At 57.4% G+C, this 20,040-nt stretch overlaps 1 protein-coding gene across 2 annotated transcripts; it reads left to right on the top strand.

Annotated features, from left to right (window-relative positions):
* Positions 1-332: 332 nt before the first annotated feature.
* POMGNT1 (protein O-linked mannose N-acetylglucosaminyltransferase 1 (beta 1,2-)) lies at positions 333-15,871 on the top strand. Of its 2 annotated transcripts, none has more exons than XM_068953018.1 (22): positions 333-485; positions 1,356-1,549; positions 3,301-3,409; positions 3,831-3,946; positions 4,275-4,340; positions 4,825-4,938; positions 5,638-5,755; positions 6,065-6,163; positions 6,640-6,767; positions 7,334-7,404; positions 7,761-7,836; positions 8,993-9,076; positions 9,247-9,288; positions 9,484-9,542; positions 10,037-10,109; positions 10,392-10,520; positions 10,838-10,963; positions 11,222-11,286; positions 11,940-11,984; positions 12,161-12,296; positions 12,742-12,851; positions 13,145-15,871. In XM_068953018.1, the coding sequence occupies exons 2-22, from the start codon at positions 1,439-1,441 to the stop codon at positions 13,245-13,247; spliced, it is 1,980 nt and encodes a 659-aa protein (XP_068809119.1). In that variant the 5' UTR covers positions 333-485; positions 1,356-1,438; the 3' UTR covers positions 13,248-15,871. The 2 variants fall into 2 exon arrangements, with proteins under 2 accessions (XP_068809119.1, XP_068809118.1); XM_068953017.1 differs by lacking the exon at positions 333-485 and adding an exon at positions 619-1,089.
* Positions 15,872-20,040: the final 4,169 nt, after the last annotated feature.

The following is a 20,040-nucleotide window of genomic DNA, read 5'->3' as shown; positions in this document are numbered from 1 at the left end:
GCTGCGCTGGAGGAGCCGGGCCGCCCGCCGGGCCGGGCGCTCCCCCGGTGCTCCCCTGCCCGCACGCCGCTCTGTGCTGCTTTATTTACCCCCCGAGCCCCCAGCAGCGCGGTCTGGATCTCTCTGCTCCCCTCCTCCCCCCGCTCCGCTGCCGGGCCGGGACCCCCCCCGGGGGCAGATGGATGGCGTCCCGGCACCGGCACCGGCACCAGCGAGGTCCGCCGGGAAGCGCAGAGCGGCTCGGGGCGGGGCTCCGGGGGGCGGGGCTCCGGGGGGGCGGGGCGGGGCTCTCTCTGGCCCCGCCCCCGCGGCCTCTCTGCGGCGCCGGAAGCGGCGCGGCGCGGCGGCGCTGAGCAGCTGCGGGGCGGAGGCGCAGGGCCGAGCCGGGCCGTGTCCAGCCCCGGCCCCAGCCCAGCCCCGGCCTCGGCCCGCCTCAGCCCGGCGGCCGCCGCCCGCCGCCCCGCCTCGGCCTCCCCACGCGGACCGTGAGTAGCGCGGCCGGCAGTCACCGACCGGGCCGCGCCGCCCGGCGCCCCCCCCCCCCCAGCCCCGGGACGCCTGGCCCCCCCCGAGCTGCTCCCAGGCCCCTCCCCCCGGTGCCTGGGTCCCTCTCATCCCCCGTCCCCCACAACGCGTCTCGTTGCCCTTCCCCTAAGGCCTCTCCCCCCGCCCCAGTTATTCCCTCACCCCACCAAAGCTGGTGCTGTCCGACGCCTGCCTGGCCCCGCTGCGGGAGGCCTGAGCTCCCGCCGGGCCCCCGGCTCTGCTGGGCCCGGTGGCTCGTACGGGGAGCTGGGCCTCGCCTGGGGGGACTGCCCCTGTCCCCACAGGGGCGCTGCATTCCCCAGCAGGGCTGTGGGCCAGCTCTGGTCCCTGTAGCTAGGCTGGCTGCGTCCCTGCTAATGGAGACGGTGCTGCAGGGGGGACTGCACATCTCCCCGCTGGAGATCTTGCATGTCGATATGGCTGAGTTCACCCAGCAGCTGGTGACTACGAAGGCAGCGCCTGGCACCTTCACAACCCTGCCAGGCCAGGGCCCCTCCTGGGATCCCTTCCACGTGCCCCTTGGCTGCTCTTACTTTCTAGCAGGTGAACAGGACTAGGAGGCAGGCCCACCCATCTGCAGTACTGTGACAGATTGATTAACAGGTTGGCCAGGGACAGAGGTACCTGCTGGCGCTTGGGTCCAAAGACCTTCTTACAGGTCTTGTAACAAAGCCTTGCGCCCCCCTATAGCTTGCTGTGGGGTTGAGATGGCTATTGGTGCTGGGCAGCAGGGAGGCCTCATGTTGCCCTCTGGGAATTGGGATGAATGCACTTGCCTCGCTCACCCTGCGCCCATCCTGCCCGAGCAGGGAGCCCTGATGGACGCAAGAGCAGAGCGGAGCCCGTCCTGACCCCTGCCCCACGCGGCTGCCCCGTGCCAGGCCCTGTGACTATGGATGAGTGGAAACCCAACCCCGTCGTCAAGCCGCACAAGAAGCGGAGCTGGTATCTTGCTTGGAAGTACAAGCTGATGAACCAGCGGGCGCTGCGGAAGCTGTGTCAGGTGAGTCAACTACAGGCTTGCCGTGGATTAGGGACTTTACAGGGTTTACAAGCTTATGGAGCAGCTGCGTGGGGGGAGGTGGGTCTGTCATCAGGCACGTGGGTGATCTACGTGCTGGGGAAGTGTAACTTTTCCTGAAAAAAGCCACCCCAGTGGCTTTGTGCTCATGCCTTGAGGGGTTTGCTGCGTCTAACAGTTCCTTCTTGCTGCAAACAGACCTATTGGGTGGTTATGGCAGGAGATACAGTTCTCCAGGCTTTCTTGGGAGATTCTCAACTAGGAAAGTTACCGATTACTCTTTTCCCAGCCCGATACCAGTGCCGAGTGCAGCAGTGCTCTGCCTGTAGTGGGAAAGCAGCCTGGCATGCACGGTTTGCAACCTAAGCCTGGTATAAGGCACAACAGGTGGACCAAGCAAATAAGGCTGGGTGAATAATGGGATCTCATGCCCAGAGGCAGCTGGCGTTTGAGAAAGCCAGAGGCCTTGTTGCTTATGCTATAAAACTGCTAATCCCAGGCCGTGCTGGCATGCCAGTGGGTGTCTCGAGGAGTAAGGACAGGAGGATATGGCCCCATGGCTCTGACCTGCAGAAAAGGGGGTGTTCCTGAGATGAGCAGAGCTTGATGAAATTGGGCAATCAGTTGCAGCTGCCACATGCTGCTGTTGTCCTTCCAGCGTGAAGGAGCGCCCGGGCAAGCTCCCTGGGGATGAGCAAAGAGAGCTCACTTCAGTGAGGTCTTATCTTTAAACACAGAGCGTTCTGCATCCCAGCCCAACGCTGTAACCCTAAGAGCATCTTCTTGGGCACTGCCGGGTATGCTTTTGCAGCCTACTTCTGCAGGCTCATCATTTTCTGCCTCTGGATGTTCGTGGTCCAAAATGTCTGTGTGGCTCTGTGTCTCAGAAATGGTTCTTTTGGTGTGGAATTCTCGCTCTCTGGGCTGAAATATCAGGAAAAAGACTAAAATTGGGGAAGAGGGGAAAGGATGCGTTTAACAAATACATGTGCTTGTAAAAAGTGTTGCAGTTTCATCTCTCTCCTTTTGCTCTGGGAGCAGCGGTGCCATGGGAAATGGTGGTACTCACATCAGAGGTTCCCGTGGTGTGCTACATAAACACCATGGACCTCTCCATAGCCCTGAGCATCTACATCCATGAGGGTTGCCTTGCAGTTTTTTGCAGACAGTAAGGCAGTGAGCTGTTCTCTACAGCCCATGGCACAGTGCAGTTCCCTGAAGTTGAGCCTCAGCTTCTTGCCTTTGCCTTGCTTTAGTCCATACCTTATCTCTTCCTCCTTCTCAACTTCTGGATGTATCTGTTTGTCGTGCAAATGGCTGTGGAGACATCCTCTGGTTGCAGGGGGAGGGACAAATGCTGTAGGAGGGGCAGAATTAAGGTTACTGTAGGAGCTGTAATTCTAAATTACCAAACTCTTGGTATGCAGAGATTCTCAGCCTTGATGCAATATTTTAGCAGCGGTCTACTCACAGATCTGGAAGCAGGGACGTGTTGGAAGTGGGCTTGTTCTTGTATATCAAGAGTTCGGTGCTTTCCTGGAGATGAAAGCATTTCATCCTAAAACTCTGTCATCTCTTTCTTTCTCTTTACGTTCCGCAGAAGATAATAGGGAGAATGACAGATGCCAAAGATCCCTTGCAAGATCTACGTGGGGTGCCCTGCAGCCTCCACCAGGTAGCCTGGTCTCAGGGTTGTTATTTGCAAGTTGCTAACAGAGTGTCCTGCTTTGCAGACAGGTGCTGTCCTATTCCTGCTTGTGACTGTGATTGTGAACATCAAGCTGATCTTGGACACCAGGAGAGCTGCTTATGAGGATGAAGAGGAGTCCACGCAGGACTATGGTGAGGGGCAGCACCCTCCTTTGAAAGCAAGGAAACTGGGGAGAAGGGAGTAACCTGTCATCAGCTACAGCATGAAAGACAGCTCTTTGCATGTCGGTTTAATAAAAATAAATGAAACAGGCTGTTCCCATCGCTGGTCTATCTGCTTAAGGGTTCAGCTGAGGAGTGGGACAGAGGGTGATGTCAGGGTGATGTCTTTCTCACGTTTGGCTGCAGAGAGCTTTATGGGGATAGCTGAGGCCAGATCTGTTGCCACGTTGCATTTTCCCCACCCGCTGTCCCAAAGATTCTGGCCCATGGCTTGTTTGACTGGCATACCTGGTGGGTATGAAACCCAGGAGGGGTGGCTGGGCCTAGCACTGAGCAGAGACAATGCCACAAGTTCCGGGGCTGGTTGAGACTGGGCGTTCCTCCTCTGCAGACGATGAGATGCTGAACGTGGAGGTCCCTAGGCACCCTGCCAGCTCCAGGAAGGTCTTGGATGTTGAGGTGTACTCCAGCCGATCGAAAGTCTATGTGGCTGTGGATGGGACGACGGTGAGTGGCCGATGCTGGCTGTTCCTGTCAGCAGAGGATGGATGGGGCTGAATGGGTGAAGTCTCAAACAGTAGGCAGTGAGAGCACTTCTGTGGCTGGCAGAAGGTATGGAAGAGGATCCTCCTCCTGCCTACAGGGACACAGAGCTGTTGTCCCACATCGTCTCCTACTCTGGCACCCACTGATGCCATGAGCAAAACCAGAATGTCACAGGAGAGATACTTGCCTCTTGTTTGGGGGCCCTGTTGTGCTGAACAGGCAGGGTTGCAGGGTTGGGGCAGAGAATAAGGGTCTTGGCTTATGACTCTCATCACTTCTCCACTTGCAGGTCTTGGAAGATGAGGCTCGGGAGCAGGGAAGAGGGATCCATGTCATCGTCTTAAATCAAGCTACGGTAAAGCTGTCTGCACGTGACTTTCTCACTAGGTGATGTTTGTCCTTCCTGTTGACCTGTTGCATGTGAGGGGAAAGAGTGGCCAGAAGTCCCTGAATGCTTGTTTGCCTCTACTTGCCAGAGCAGGATGTGGTGACCCAAAGTGTCCTCATGGTGTTCCTCTTGTGTTTGCCTAGCTTAGAGAAAAGCTTTTATTGGTTTCAGTCAATCCCAGACCGGAAGAATTGTGAACCCCAACAGGAATGTCCTGGGGAAGCAGTCAGAAGAGGGGTGGTGAGGTTGGGTAATGCCATCCCACGGACCTCAGGGTGCTCTGTGTGAAGGTGCAAGGGCTGAATTGAATTTGCTGGGGTACTCGTTCCCTGGCAAGAAAGGTAGTTCATCGTGTTGTCTAAGGACAGAGGCTTCAAGGGCAAATATCCATACCCCTGCGTGTCCTGGCCGTACAGAATTTAAGGTGCATCTGGTGTTTGAACACCAACAGGGTCACGTGATGGCCAAGAGGGTCTTTGACACCTATTCTCCCCATGAAGATGAAGCCATGGTACTCTTCCTCAATATGGTTGCCCGGGGCCGGATTCTGATCTTCACCATTAAGGTAGGTGTCAAAAGAAAATGTCACCTTGAGTCAGGTCACCCTAAAACTCCTGTCATTTCCTGAATGTCACTGTGCACTCCCAGGGCTCAATGTCACACCCCCAGCTTGGCTATGTCTCTCTGGCTTCATCAGTTCCCTCATCCCCTTGCTCCCCTTTTTTACTGCACATACTGCTGTGTGCCCAGGCGTAAGGCCAGAGAGCAAAAAGAGCATGTGTGTCAGAGCTTGCAACCAAAAACAAGAGGCTAGGTGGAAAATGGAGACGACAAAGTATAAGTATGTGGTGGGGACCCTTCTGGGGGATGCTCTGTGCCAGTCCTAGCCTGTTTCACTTCCAGGCTGTTATGCGAGGGACTGGGGGCTATGCTGGCTCTAGGCTGCTGTGCAAGGTGCACTCTAGATCGTGCCACTTCAAGGTTGCAGGTTCAGCCCTGTGAAGCCTTTCTGGGCGTGCAGCCCTGCTCAAGAGCAATTTGATCATGAGGAAACCAGAGTCCATGACTCCTCTGACCTCCCTGTGGGTCATGGTAAAGCTGCCAGCAGGTTTAGTGCACAGAGGCTTAGCTGGCCTGAGAGTAGATGTGGACTCTGTACCCCCCCCCCCCCCCCACTATCATTGGGAGACTTTCTTGTCTGCATTAGGAGCCAGACCTCAGCTGCAGGGGAAGGAAAAGGCCTCATGGTTGTGTTTCATTCCAGGATGAAGGCTCCTTCCACCTCAAGGACACAGCTAAGAACCTTCTGAAAAGCCTGGGGAGCCAAGTTGCACCATTCCTAAGCTGGAGAGACATGTGGACGTTTGTGGGAAAGAAGGGGGGTAGGTGAATCTAGCACAGGCCAGAAGGGGGTTCATGGTACCTTTTTCGGGGAGATGGCAGGTCAAGATAAACCCACCTCATCCCCAGCAGGCAGTGTATGAGCGGGGAGCAAGTCTCAGAGGGCAGCCAACTCCATTCCTGGGGGTGAGGGATGGGATGGAGGCCGAATGGGTCCCCTCAGCAACTTCCCAACGGCCAAAAAGGAAGAGGTCCCAAGCCGCTACCCTGAGCTGCAGCCTTTGGCTGTACCCTGATACCAGGGGAATGGGCCCCATCTGGACAGTCCTAACCCTGTGTCCCTGCTCCAGGGGAGGTATACGGTGAGAAGCATGCGAAGTCACCTGCCCTCTCAACGTGGGGTGACCCCGTACTGTTGAAAACCGAAGTCCACCTGACATCCATGGAAGGTAGGAAATAGGATCTGCGTCATGATGCAGATCCTATCACTGGGGAATGTCTGCCCACTGCTCTTGGTGCACTTAAATCTAAGCCATGGCTCTGTTAGCAACATTGCAATACAGATTTAAAGCTATTTGGAACAGGCTGGTAATTTTTAATGGGACCAGCTTCCCTTCTTCCTGCTTCCATGGCAGTTGCAGGGATGGTCCTAGAGCAAGGTGAGGATGAGGGGGTTGCCATTCATCATCTCTCCAACGTGGACCTGCTCCAGTCCTCTCTGACCTTGATCGAGGCCTATCACTGCTCAGACAGGTCACGCAGTGGGGATGATTTCCAAGTGGCGGCTCTGGCTGCATCCTGAAGTGATGCTTATTCATAGCAACACGCACTTGCTTGCTGGTGGCTGAGCCCAGAGGGAGCCATCTGTGGGGCTGTGTGGCCTGGAGCACACAGGGTGATCCGGTTTTCTCATTGGTACCTCTAGATGCGGAGTGCCATTGGCCTGACACAGAGCTGAACCGCCGCCGGAGGAGGTTCTGCAGCAAAGTAGAAGGTTATGGCAGCGTCTGCAGCTGCAAAGACCCCACACCCATCGAGTTCAACCCTGATCCTGTGAGTGAGCCAGCGGGAAGGGTTCCAGCAGGGAGGGCTGGCCTGGACCCATGTATGTTTGCAACTCAGATGCAGAGCCTTGTCCTTATGCAGCTACTGAGGATTGGTAACTGCCCTTGGACAACCTTTTAGCCCTGGCAAATGTAAGGCAAATATACCTGGGTCAGGTCACACTGTGGAAGGTGGTTTCCCTTTCCATGTAGCTAGCAGTTTACCATGGCTCTAGGGACCTTGATGCAAACAGCTGAACCTGTACCTTTGCAGACAGAGCGTCTGTGACAACTTCTGGGCTGGCCTCCTCAGAATGGTTCTGAAGGGCAAGAAGGGAGATATTTGGACGAGGGGCCCTGGGATAGGAGCGAGTTGGGATTTGGAGGTTGGGTCTAAGACAGGATGAAGAGGGGAAGCTGGCAGGGTCTCCAGTAGCGCTCAGTGGGCCACATCCTGGCTGGCTGGTGAGGTTCTGAGCTGATGGGTAGGACTGTGCTACTCCTTAGATCATGCTTTCAGTGACGTGGCCTCCCCCAGCCCCATTCACACACGTTTCTTTCTTTTTTTTTTTCCAGCTCAAAGACAACAAAGTCTTCGATGTGCCTGTAGCTGTTATTGCAGGGAACCGGCCCAACTACTTGTACAGGTGAGCACTTCCAGGGGACATGGCCTCTCTAGCTCCTACCAAGAGACCAGGCAAGGCCCAGGCCTTCCCCTATGTCCTGCTGGCAGGATCCAGCTCTGTCCTGGGGTAGCATAAGCAATGCCAGCAGACCTGCTGAGGGAGATTGCAAGGTCCTAGGCCATGAGAAAGGGAAGAGTCTAGGGTTACTAGGCTCTAATCCCTACACTTGAACCCTTTCCCCACCCCAAGGGATTCAGGCCGTGGCTTGTCCCTGTAGTCTTTCTCTGACCCCGGAGATGGGTTGCCTCGCACCCTTTCGCCAAGTAGCCCAAGCCTACTGGGGCTGTTGTGCTCAGGCCCCTTTGTCTCTTCCCCAGGATGCTGCGCTCGTTGCTGTCGGCTCAGGGAGTCAATCCTGAGATGATCACAGTCTTCGTTGACGGGTACTATGAGGTGAGAGCGCTCCTGGGGGTTCCTGCAGCTGAGCCTCGGTCCCCCAGCCAAGAGGGTGTGGCACTGCCCTAGTCCTTGGTGGGTGGCAGGCAGGCTCCAAGCCTGGGGCCCAGGTAGCCCCAGAATGATCTGTTTCTCAGAAGTCTTGTGAAAGCTGTGGCCAGGTAGAGGAGGAGAGCTGGTCCTTGAGAGGACAAAGACCTTCTTATCAGCTCAGCCTTTCCTGGGCAGTGGAGGATCCCACTGCAAGGACTGGCTCCCCAGCAGCGAGGTGTGCTCTGGAAGAGGCCCATGGGATGCCCAGGGGTCTCAGGGGCTTTCTAGCCCCTCTGTCTGCAGCGGTCCATGAAGCATTACACGTGCTGGAGTCAGGAAAGGAAATGGGCTCATTCCCCCACAGACCTTTCTAACCACTGCCAGTTTGTGGGGCTAGGGGAACTGGTGTACTTGTGCAAGCTATTACTGCAGCACACCAGAGCAGATAAAGAGAGCAGTATCCATTGCCATGGCAACTGGAGCTCATCCCTTGGCCACGAGGGGGCCGCTTGGATGCTTGTGCTGCCTTGGTGAATACCAAGGAAAGGGGGAACGAGAGCAATGGGAACTCCTTCTCCCATCTGTGGCTGGGAGATGGGAGGGACAGTGTCTAAAAAGAGGATGGAGAAGGTATGGTGGGGCCTTCTTGGATCAGAGGTATGTCAGCCCAATTCTAAATTACTTCTGACTCCAGTGAGGATGTGCTTGTTCAAAGAGGTCCCCTTGGCAACAGGAGGAGAAAGTGAAATCGATTGTGGTCTCAGTGTTAAACAGCTATTCGGTAGACGTTCCTGGAAATGCCTACTATTTTCTGCCCTGTCCATGAGGGACTGAGGATTCGGGGCCTTTCAGAGGTTCTTTCTTCGATACACCTTCTGGTCTGCAAGTTAGCATACTGCAAGGGTTAGCAATACTTCAGGACTGAAGGGGCAGGAGCGGTTTGGGGTGCTCCTGGCTGCTGTTCTGCAAGACTGCTGTAGGTCTTCAGGAGCATCACTTGAAGCCTCACTTGCCCACAGGTACATTCTTGGTGTCCCAGGGAGCTGAAGCCATGGCAGACAGCGGGTGGGAAGGTATCTAGACCCACACATTTCCTGAGCTTTGTCCATTCCCGTTGCAGGAGCCAATGGATGTTGTGGAGCTGTTTGGCCTTGCAGGAATCCAGCACACTCCCATCAGCATTAAAAATGCCAGAGTTTCCCAGGTGAGAGCTCATTTGCTGGGGGAATTATTGCCCCCAGCATCAGAATGAGATGGGACAGGACAGATGGTATTTGAGGGAGGCAGGCTTAACCCTGCATCCTTGCCAGGCTGCCCTTCCCTGTGGTTCAGGGGTTGATGCTAACGCGGGCAATGATGTGTCTGTTCTTGTAGCACTACAAAGCCAGTCTGACTGCAACCTTCAACCTGCATCCGGTGAGTGAGACCTCTGCCTGACCTTGTCCATTCACTTGCCCATGGGAGCAAGGCAGCGTGAGGTTCCCCAGGAGAGTGATGCCCGTCCCATGGGAGCTGCCACTGGGCAAGGAGCAGTGCAGGCAGAGAGACTTGGTGTCTCTACTCTATCCTGGTCCTCTCCATCCGTTTTTGACATCTCTCTGTGCCCTACAGGAGGCCAAATTTGCTGTGGTTCTGGAGGAAGACCTTGACATCTCTGTTGACTTCTTCAGGTAAAGCTATGGGGCCCTGAGCTCCTGTTCTGGGCTGGGGCATTTCCTAGGAGCTCGATGGCCGCTCGGGAGAGGTCTGATCCCTGCCTGCAAAAAGGCCAGGTGTTGAGACCCTTGTCTGTCCTAGGACTCAGTGCTGGGTAACTTCAGGATCAGATAAGTTTGTGGATCTCTTCCTCGTTTGTTTTTTGGGACCTATCCTGCCCCTTGCATGCACATAGCAAGGGGCAGAGGCAGTGTCTACCATGGCTCCTGCTCCTCTGTGAGGAGGAGAGACTCTGAGGCAGGAGACAATGCTGTTGTCCCCTCCCTCTGTGGAGAGGCAGTGGAGTTTGTGAGGTGCTTCTTGCCTGATCTTGCACAACGGCAGGCAGCTCAGCCCAAGAGATGGGTTAAGCTGCCCCAACCGTCGCAGGTAGCTAGTCTCTTGGGGAGCTTGCTTTGGCTTGTCTGTGAGGGTTTCCTGACCAGAGGCTGGGCCACTCTTTCCATAGCTTTCTGAGCCAGTCAATCTACCTGCTGGAGGAGGACGAGAGCCTGTACTGCATCTCGGCTTGGAACGACCAGGTGGGTCGGGGAGGACGGCAGAACAGGGACAGCTCTACCTTGTGCTGTTCCTGGGTTGGGCTGGAGCGTGGGGTTTTCCCCACTGCTGTCATCATAGTTAGGTCTGTCCCTCCACCCCTGGACAGAAGTGTACTTCTGTTCAGAAGTACACTTGCAAATGGGTGCCCTGTGCTTCCCAGTGGCTCTCCCCTGCTCCCCAGGCTGGGGGTCTCCATGAAGCAAGATGCCTCCTGTTTTTGTGGGGGAATGGCAGATCTCTGAATGCTCCCTGTAACATCGCAGGGGTACGAGCACACGGCTGAGGACCCTTCGCTCCTGTACCGTGTGGAGACCATGCCAGGCCTGGGCTGGGTGCTCCGGAAGAGCCTATACAAGGAAGAGCTGGAGCCAAAGTGGCCGACCCCAGAGAAGGTGAGTGTCCTGGAAAGGCACTGTCTTTTGCACCCCCGTCTCTGCACATCAGTAGTCCCTGGGCACCAAACCCCATGGGCACAGCTCTTGGAGGGGCTCTGGCTCTTTTTGAGCTTCCCTTGGATAAGGATGCCCAAGCAGGATGGATTTGGGGCAGACACTAAAATGAGGACCACGTAACCAGCCGTAGAACAGCCCAGGCAGCCTGGGGCCGTGTGGGCCACAGCGAGTGTGGGCAGCCAGAAAGGTCTCTGGACAGCTGCTCTACCAAATGAAGTCCCCAAACTGTTGTGTGAGTGACAGTTTCCCCTCCGCAGCTCTGGGACTGGGACATGTGGATGCGGATGCCTGAGCAGCGGAAGGGCAGGGAATGCATCATCCCAGACGTCTCACGCTCCTACCACTTTGGCATCGTGGGGCTCAACATGAACGGCTACTTTCACGTGAGTGACCTCCCGAGGCCGCAGCTCTGCCAAATCCTGTCTGGTTGCTGAGCTGTGACCCCACTTCACTCCGCAGGCAGCAGGGACGCTTGAGGTGACAGTACTGCTGACTCTTGTATTACTGCTGGAATTATTCCTGTAATACTCCTGTACTCCTGTAATTACCCCTGTAGCACTGCTGTCTCGGTATTGCTGTGTCACGGTATTGCTGACTCCTAACCAAACCCCCTTTCCATCTCCTCTCTCCTTTCCTCCCAGGAAGCCTATTTCAAAAAGCACAAGTTCAACACAGTCCCGAATGTCCAGCTTAAGAATGTAGAGAGGTGAGTGCTGGCCAGAAGGAGATTGGGACGAAGCAGTCGTGTGACCTGACCCTGTCCCTTTATGCCAGGAATGTCTCCCTTCCTTCTGCCGTGACAGCCTTCACTTCCAGCCCCAGCACACTTGAGTGCTGTGGGTGGGACTCTTTGCAGTGGTTTCTTTAAGACTGAGTTCAGCTAACCCGTGCTCCGAGGGCCCCCAAAGCAGCCTGGGCCCAAAGCACCCCTTGTTCTTGCCTGTGGGTTCCCAGTGACAATGAGGGACAGATAACTGTTCCCTGATGCTCCTTTGTACTAATACAGCTCCTGATCCTTCAAGCTCGATTTGAACCCTCAGGGTTCAAATCGCTCCTGGGAGCTCTCAGGGTGCACACTGCCAGCTTGGTGGGTTTTCTTTGTTTCCTCAAAGACATGTAGGGTTTGGTGGAGAGAGTTTGGAGCTGACCGGGCAGATGTGCCCAGAAGTCATTTTTTTGGCCCTTTTTGCTGCCACCTCCTCCCAAGAAGTGTTGCACATGGCAGTCTCTGCTCTGTCTACTGTTCTGGCATGCCTTTCAATGTTACACTGGATTGTGTTAAACTGAGACCATCTCAGGAAGGTCCCTGCTTGTCTCACTGACTCAACATGATCGCTGTGCTCTCTCCTCTTCTGACAGCTTGAAGAAGGATGCCTACGAAATCGAAATTCATCGGCTCCTTGGGTAAGCGCCTGCTGCTTGCAGGAAGGCTGGGAGACTATAGGGCGTGCTGGGTGAATGGATTGGGACAGAAGAAAGGGTGGAGGTGTCCCCAGCCACCGCTTGTCTGTCTGAAGTGTCCCATGGTGGGTGTGGGAAGGAGGTGGGGTCCCCTCTCTCTGCACATTTTGTTCCTACAGTGAGGCTGAGATCTTGGACCACAGCAAGAACCCCTGTGAGGACTCCTTTGTGCCTGACACTGAGGGCAAGGTGTACGTCATGTTCATCAGGATGGAGCAGGAAGCCGATTTTACTACCTGGACTCAGCTTGCCAAGGTAGGGTCCTGGCACAGCCTGTCCACACCCCTGCACTGGCCATGGCATTGCTGGGAAGTGCCTGACTTCTGTTCTTAGTCCTGCGCATGGCCTTGACACAGCTCAGCAAAAGGAATTAAGCTCTTGATGTTTACAGCATCCAGGGCAGATGCTCAGCTCAGTCGGGATGGGTCTTTTAAGTCCATGTGGGAGCCTAGGGCCTGGGCTTGTCCTAGCATTTTCATCCCTCACCCGGAGGTGCTGGTCCAAACCTCTCTATCCAGAGCCGGGGAGGGGAGCAAGTTCCCATCTCCTCTCACTGAGGGTGGTGGAAGGATGCTGCCCAAAGCAGTCCCATTTCGGCTACCTTCCCCTCTCTGCTGTGCCCCGGCAGGAGCAGGGAACATCTGGCCCTGATGTGTGTCTGTGGGCACTGATCCCTCTTCCTCCCTCTCTGCCATCTTAGTGCCTCCACGTCTGGGACCTGGACGTCCGTGGGAATCACAAGGGGCTGTGGAGGCTCTTCCGCAAGAAAAACCACTTCCTCGTGGTGGGAGTCCCTGCCTCCCCCTACTCGTGAGTATCGGGGACACAGCAACCTGCATCATCCCCCCCATTCTTGTGGTACCATCCCCTGCCCAAGGGCACTGCATCATCCCTCTCCGTCTCAGCTCCTTCCTCGTGCAGAGCATTCCCCTTCTTAATTTGTGTGGTGGGAGCGAGCTCGGATACCTGCCCAGGCTTGGAGGACGCCCCAGTGGGAAGGAGACCCCTCCGGGGGGTACGGGCAGCACTGTTGGTAGTTAAGGCACTGAGGTGGACCCACTGTCCCTGCCTGCTCCCAGCCAGCCTCTCCTCCTTGCCCACAGGTCCAAGAAGCCCTCATCAGTGACACCGATCTACATGGAGCCCCCCGCCAAGGAGGAGGGGGCGGTGGCAGTGCCAGCAGTCGCTGCAGCAGAGCAGACATGAGACTGCCAGCCGGGGAGCAAGGGGGGGACAGGAGAGGGCAGAGACCAAGTCAGCCGCTGCCCTCAGAAGCTGGTGACCAGACATGGACTCCTGTTTTAGGCTGCAAAATGAGATCTTGGGCTCCCTCCAGCCCCCTGCTGCGGTCCTCCTCTTCCTGGAGTGCAGTCCTTGCCGGTAGATCTGCTACCCCCACATCACAGGGACCTTTTTAACACAGACTCTTTACTAACGCTGCTCCCTTCTCTCCCCGCCTGGGCAAGGCTGGAGGAAGGGGATGCTCAGTCTGGGGCTGGAGGGAGCCTTTAGAAATGCCTGTGGCTCCCTCTTTTGCCCCCAGGTCCTGAGAAGGGCAGCATGCTCTTGTAGGAAGTGCTGCAGCCTACCAGCTGGGCTTTATTTATTAACTCTTGCCTGGCTGGCTTCGTGCCCAGCGCAGCAGTGAAGGGGGGAATCTTCCAGCATCTCTCCTCTCTCCTGCACAATGGATGCACCTTGAAGACTTTGCACTGGGTTGGACGTCTCCCTGCATCTCAGCTCGTTGCTTGGGCCGTGGGCATCAGTGCAGCCCAGCTTGTGGGCAAAAGGGAATGCTGAAGAAGAGCTGGTCTTGCTGGCCTGTCCCCAGCACAAGGGCCATTGAGGGGACCCCCTTTCCCCTCAGTTCTGGGAGCCAGAGGTGACTGCAGATGGAGCAGGACCAGGCTATGTGCTGTGGCTCAGACCATCCTCACCCACCTCCTCTGCTGGGAGCAGCCTTGCCCATTGGGCCATGGGCGAGGGAGTGAAAGTGCCTTGTGGAGCAAGATCGGAGCAGTGAACAGCGACCCCCACCTCTGCTATCCCCAGCTGCAGAGGCAGGATGGACCTGGGCCCTCCAGCAGCCAATACTGGAGTTGGGCGATGCTGCACCCTGGCATGGTCCTTGCTGCGGTACTGTACCCGTCTGTCCCTCGTTCCTGGCCAGGTACCCCAAGCCCTTGCTTACGGCAAGGGTTTTCATTTTCCTGAATCTCCCACTTACCGTGGTACTTTTCTGGCAGGGAAGCTGCGGGCTGAGCTGGGATGGGCAGCCTGGCTTGCCTGGCATGGTACGATCCCTGGGCAGAGGGAGAGAGGGTCCCTGTCTCCCCTTCCTTCCTTAGGAAGGACCCTAGGGCCCCCTCCCACCCCCAGCCACATGGTACTAGTTTCCCCTGACCAGGGGCAGTCCTGGTCCCCTCACTGCCTTCCCTGTCTTATCCATGCAGCAAGAGCCTGGTTCTCTGCACAGGTCCCCCACGCTTGGCTTGCTGCCCAGCCCTTTCCCTGCAGTCACAGGGAGGGTCTGAGAGCTGGGCCCCCAGGCTACAGCACCATTTGGGCCAGGGGCTCTTGCCCTTCGTTTTCTCACTGTGAACAGAGCATCAGGCCCCCCAGGTGCCCCCCCTCCCCAGCGCCCACTGGGATCTACACTACACTAATTTATTTATTTATTGCTTGTGGGAAGGGGGGATAGCAGGAAAGTAGCATGGAGAGCTGGCAGCCCGTAGCCTGCAAGGGGGCAGTCCTGGGAGATTTCTCTTTTGAGCCCCCAGCTCCATCCTCCATTCCCTTCCTTCCTCCCTCCCTTGCCCAGCAGAGGAAAATGATTGTGAACCCTGCAAATCTACTCCTCTCTGGTCAAAATAACCCTCATGGGAGCACAGCTCAGGTCTAGTGTGAGGAAAGAGGGCTCTGACCCTTGGGCTCCCTTGTTTGCCCACCCCATCGACTTAGGAGACAGGGCAGCTGGGTGTGCAGTGTCTGCACAGCAGCAGGGATGGGACAGGCCCTCGCCTGCACCCTGTTCATCCTGGGTGCAGGAGGGGAGTGAGAGGTGGCACCATCAAGGCTCTTTGGTACTAGCCCTGGGGCTTGTGTTCAGTGCTGCCCTGCTCCACCCCCCACAGCATCACCTCTTCTCTGGGGCTCTGGTACAGCAGCCTCAAGCTGGTGGATGTCTGGGCTGCTCTCCTCCAGCCTCAGCTGGCCCTTAAGGGTCTTAAATAGGTCCTTTAAATGCTGTAAGAAAGGGACTCTTCTTCCCTTTCCCTTTCCCCTCTGCCCAGCACCAGGGCTGGCTGCTCACACCTCAAGTCCTGCTTTGGAAAAATCTCCATGGCTCTCCACCATGGCAGTTTTCTTGGTGTCTCCGTTCTCAAGGTCACGTTTCCCTTCTTCCTTAAATTAAATCAACTCCCTCACTTCTTGTGCCCCTAGCAGGGGTTCAGGCCTGGCCTGTTACAAGCTTTTGGTTGGGGGAGGGGGGGATGCAGTCCTGCAGACAGGGAAATGGTTAGATGCGAGTTCCCCATCTTCCCTTGTCCTGTTGTGCTGCTCCCTGTCCTGCAGTGGCCTGGGGACTACAGCCCTCTGCTTTCAGTGACAGCAAGATTCAACTTGCGGGCTTTGATCTCCTTGTTCCCTCCCTCTCTACACACCAAGACAAGTCTGCTGGGTGCTGTTCTCCGTCCGTCTGTCCCTGTTCCTCTTGAAAGGCTCCAGTTTGGTGGTCAGCCGGACGAGGGGATGGGAGCAAGGGCAACCCCAGGGCTTGCCACTTTCTCAATTGAATTATTTTTTCAAGAATAAATATTGTCAAGCTGTTCAGCCTCACGTGTGCTGTCTCCAGCTCCACCCACCTTGCAGAGCTGGGCTCTGGGGCCAGGGTGAGAGGGGTTGGCCAACCTGTCCAGGAGATCTCTACCCCTGCGTGGGGAGGGAGGTGAGCACGTCCAGGTTTGCAGCCTCATCTCGGTGGCAAGCAGAGCAGATGCTACTCTTTGAGGTAGCTCCTGTTTTCCCTCTTCTGTCATGGCCGTGGTGCATCACTCCGGAGGCACCCTGTGCTGTGTCACCTTACTGAAGGGGAAGACATAATCAGGCTGGGTGTGTTGCTCCCCATCCAGCACACCCACTCTCAAGCTGGGGGTGGCACCCTGGTGTTTCTGCTTCAGCACGGTCTGAGGAAGACTTCCGGAGAGCATCATTTTGGGGACAATGCTGGCCGTTGAATTTCAGAAGGTCTCCTGAAACGCAGCTCTGTGTTGGCCCAGGGACGGGAAAGGAGCCAGATAAGTTACAGGGATAGTTTGGCTCAGCAGCAAAGCTAGACCAACCCGGAAAAATGGGGTGGGTTTATTTGTCAGAGGGGCTTTTTGCTCCTCTTTTTTGCATGTATGACTTGGGAGATGCAGGCTGGGATCCTTGCTGTAGCTGGGGTGAGCAGGACCCACCTCGATTCTCTGGTGTCTGATGCATCGGGCTCATCTGTGTCCCTCTCACCTGGCGCTTTCTGTAAGATGTGCAGGAAGTGATGTGAGGGCACAAGCAGGGTGGAAGCTGGCGGTTGGGCTCAGTTGTTCGGGGCCCAGGCACGTGTCCGCCTGCGTCCCTTGGCACCTTCTTCCCAACCAGGGGCTGCTCCCATGCGGGTGGCTTTCCTCAAGTCAGAGCTGTGCAAAGCGTTTTGGGCAAAGCTTTTCTCAGCCAAAACGCCTTGCAAATCCCCACGGACTGTCCTGGCCGTTCAGGCTGTGCAGGCACTGGGGAACGAAGGGGGCTGCAATTTGCCTTTTCCTTAATTTGTATTGTAGAGGGAGGCAAAAAAGCGTTAGGATAGTTTGTTTGGTCCTCGTCACCCTTGCTTTCGTTCAGATGTTTTTCTGTAGGTGCTCAGACCCGTTGCTGCGTTTCAGCCCCAACCTCGGCTGCAGGGAAGCCCGGCGCAGGCTGTCCTCTCCCAGCGCTCCGGGGCTTCGGCGGGGCCGGCCGGCCTCGCTGGTGCCGTGTGGCTCTGCCCTGCGCGCAGCAGGCCGGGCGGCAGCAGCGGCGGCGGCCTCGCGCGCCGGCAGAGGTCCTCCGAGCCCTGCCGCGCTGCGGGCGCTGCTGGCCGCCGGCGAGGCTGACGTGGGCTGTTTCCTCCGGAGGTGTTAGCGCTTCTTATCTCGGCCGTGCGTATCGACAGAAACTCAGCCCTGCCGGGCGTGGGCTCTCTCGCTGAGCCTTGCGGCCCCGCGGTGCTCCCTGCCGCCGGCCGCAGGCCCGGGAGAGAGCCCCGCCACGCCGGGCGGGCTGCCAGCGGACCCCGCCGCCCGCAGCGCAGAGCGCGGCAGCCGTCGTCCCGGCGGGGACCTCTCGGACCCCCGCACGGCGGGGCGGTGAGCGGCCAGCCCGCGGCCGTTGCGCCCCGCCGCCCAGGCCTGGCAGACGCCAGCAGTCTGACCCTCAAGGGTCAGTATCTCTCGGGGATTTGGGCTTTCTTTCCTTTTGGGGAAATTGGCTCTCAGTGCTGGAATGACGGGGCTCTTCCCTGCCTCCCCCCCCCCCCAGACTAGCAGCCAGCGCAGGGAGGAAGGTGCCTCGGCCAGAGCTGGGGGTGGTCACGACGGGTGACGTAACTTGGCATATGATTTCTTTTTGGAGGCGCTGTTCCAGCACTGGTTTTTCGCCTCGCTGGGGCGCAGCCCTGCCCCGCGGCCGGGCGCAGCTGCGCGAGCGCCTGCGCTGTGCCGTTTGCAGCACGAGGAGGGGAAGTCGCAGCTGGAGCGGATGGGGCCAAGGCCGCCAACCAGCCGTGATCAGAGCTGAGACCGGGCAGCTCATGGCTTGCTACGCTGGGACCAGCCACCCTGATGCTCCCCATGCTGCCAAACCCACGTCTGGCTGCGGCCAGGGACTGGAAAATAAAAGCAGCGGGTGCGGGAGGGCAGCGCAGGGTTCACCCGTCCTGCTGCGGGTGGTTGCAGGCAGGTGTCGAAGCTGAGCGGGGACCCGGCTCGACCCTGCCGTGAGGGAAAATAGCTTGCAAAACCTCTCGCCCAGCCCCACGTGAGCTTTACGCCTTTGCAGGAGGCCCAAGAGACCTCCTGAAATGCCGGCTCCGGAGGCAGGGAAGAGCTCGGCGAGGCCTGGGAGCGCGCTCGGCTCTGGGAGGAGCGAGGGACGGTGGTGTCCTGCAGCCCACAGGACCTAAATGAAACTGGTGGTGCCTGATGCTTGCTGCAGGAGGATTTTTGCCACCAGTATAGACCAGCTGGTGCCTGCTCTCCCAGGCCAGCTGCCTCCCAGGCCGCTGCCCCGTGCTGGCTCCCAGCGGTGAGGAGCAGGCGCTGGGGAAGGTCTCCTCTTCCCTGGTTTGCTCCCCACCAGGCCATGGGGCCAGGTACAAGCTTTTTGTCGGGGCACGGACTGGTCAGAGGTTTTTTTCCTTCATCCCTGGCTCCCTCCTGCTTGTTTCGCCCCTCTCTGCAGCGCAAGAGCGAGGCGGGTTGTAGCCACCCGGCAGCCCCCACCGGCATCTGCCTCCCGCCACGGCTGAGCCTGGCGGCACTGGGCTCCTGCCAGGACCCACGTGGGGAAGGGAGGATCCTGGCCTCTGCGGACAAATGACGGGGGTTGACGCCATTGGCCAGAGCCTAGCAAGGCTCAGGTGGATCCAAATTTGGGTACTGTTCACCTGAGCAGCAAGGAGAGTGGCAGAGGTTTGTTTGTTTTTTAACGTGGGTGATGATACCCACCAAAACTTGCCTGGCTGTGGGGGAGCTTATTTCAAGTTTTCAAGCTGCTGCATTTGTAGGATGGAGTCTACATGTAGGATGGAGAACTGAGGGATGCTGAAAGCGTGGTTAAGCCCTTCCAAAGGGACCCTTCATGCTGGTTGATAGCTTTGGCTCATCACCCCCCCAGTGACGCTGAGCCCAACCTGCAGATTCGCTGTCTGAAGGAGCTCCGGCCCCAAGGAGCACATCAGGAGCCCCCGCTCCTGCCCTTCCCCACAGTCCTCCAGAGCAGACGGCTCAGCCCAGAGCTCCTGGAGCATCCCCTGGTTTCCCAGAGGCAGCAGGCTGCCTGGCACATCCCCTGCCCTCCGGAGGGAAGCCCGGCCGGCAGCTGAGCCCTGCGTGGCACCAGCTTTTGCACGTGTGCCACCAGGAGCCGGTTTCCAGCAGCCCCTCCACCGGGTGCTGGCCTCGCTCGCTTTGTGTAACATTACAAAGCAGAACCTGTCCAGGCTGCTCCGCATCCCTGGAGCAGGCTGATAATTAAACAAAAGCAAAATAGCCTTAGCATGAAACTTGACCTTTCCAGAGCGGAGGGGGGAGGGGGGGTAATTTTGCATAATTTGATGTTATTTCTTTTTTTTTTTTTTTGCATTGCGGTTGTTTGGTGGTGATCTCATGCCAGCGGGAGCGAGGAGCCCTGTACTGCCATGCCGGAATCTGTGGTCCAGGCTGACCCTTCCCGTGGTGCTGGGCACGTCCGTCTCTCTGTGTCCCCGAAACGGAGGGAAGTATCCCTCGAGCTGGCGTCAGGGAGGAGCTTGGCTATAACAAGCCCCATACAATTGCCCCAGTGCCCAGACCACCACTGGCTTGGCCACGCTAGCCCAGGCAGGCACAGGAGGGAGGCAATGACACTGACAGGTCACCTGCAAGCCAGGCCAGGGAGCGGATCCAGCTTAAAAAAAAAAAAAAAAAGGTTTTGAAGGCAGGATCTGTCCCAGGCAGGGTCAACACCATGCAAACAGTGATGGGGACAGACAAGCGTCCAACAACACAGCGTCTGACCGGTGCCCCAGGGAAGCCCTCCAGGAGCATCGCGGCGCGGCAGCCTGCTCTGCGGCATACCTGCATTTCCAGGCAGGGCTCAGCCCTGGGATGAGGCTGGGAAAACCCACTTCCTTCCCTGGCCCATGCCGCCTCTCTCCATCACAGCCCTTAGCATTTGCCGAGGGGGGGGTTGCTTTTCGGCACCTTCCACTTTGTGAAGAGCC

Source organism: Struthio camelus, chromosome 8, assembly GCF_040807025.1.
Source record: "Struthio camelus isolate bStrCam1 chromosome 8, bStrCam1.hap1, whole genome shotgun sequence".
NCBI classification, from domain to species: domain Eukaryota; kingdom Metazoa; phylum Chordata; class Aves; order Struthioniformes; family Struthionidae; genus Struthio; species Struthio camelus.
This window is presented reverse-complemented; position numbering and strand designations above follow the sequence as displayed.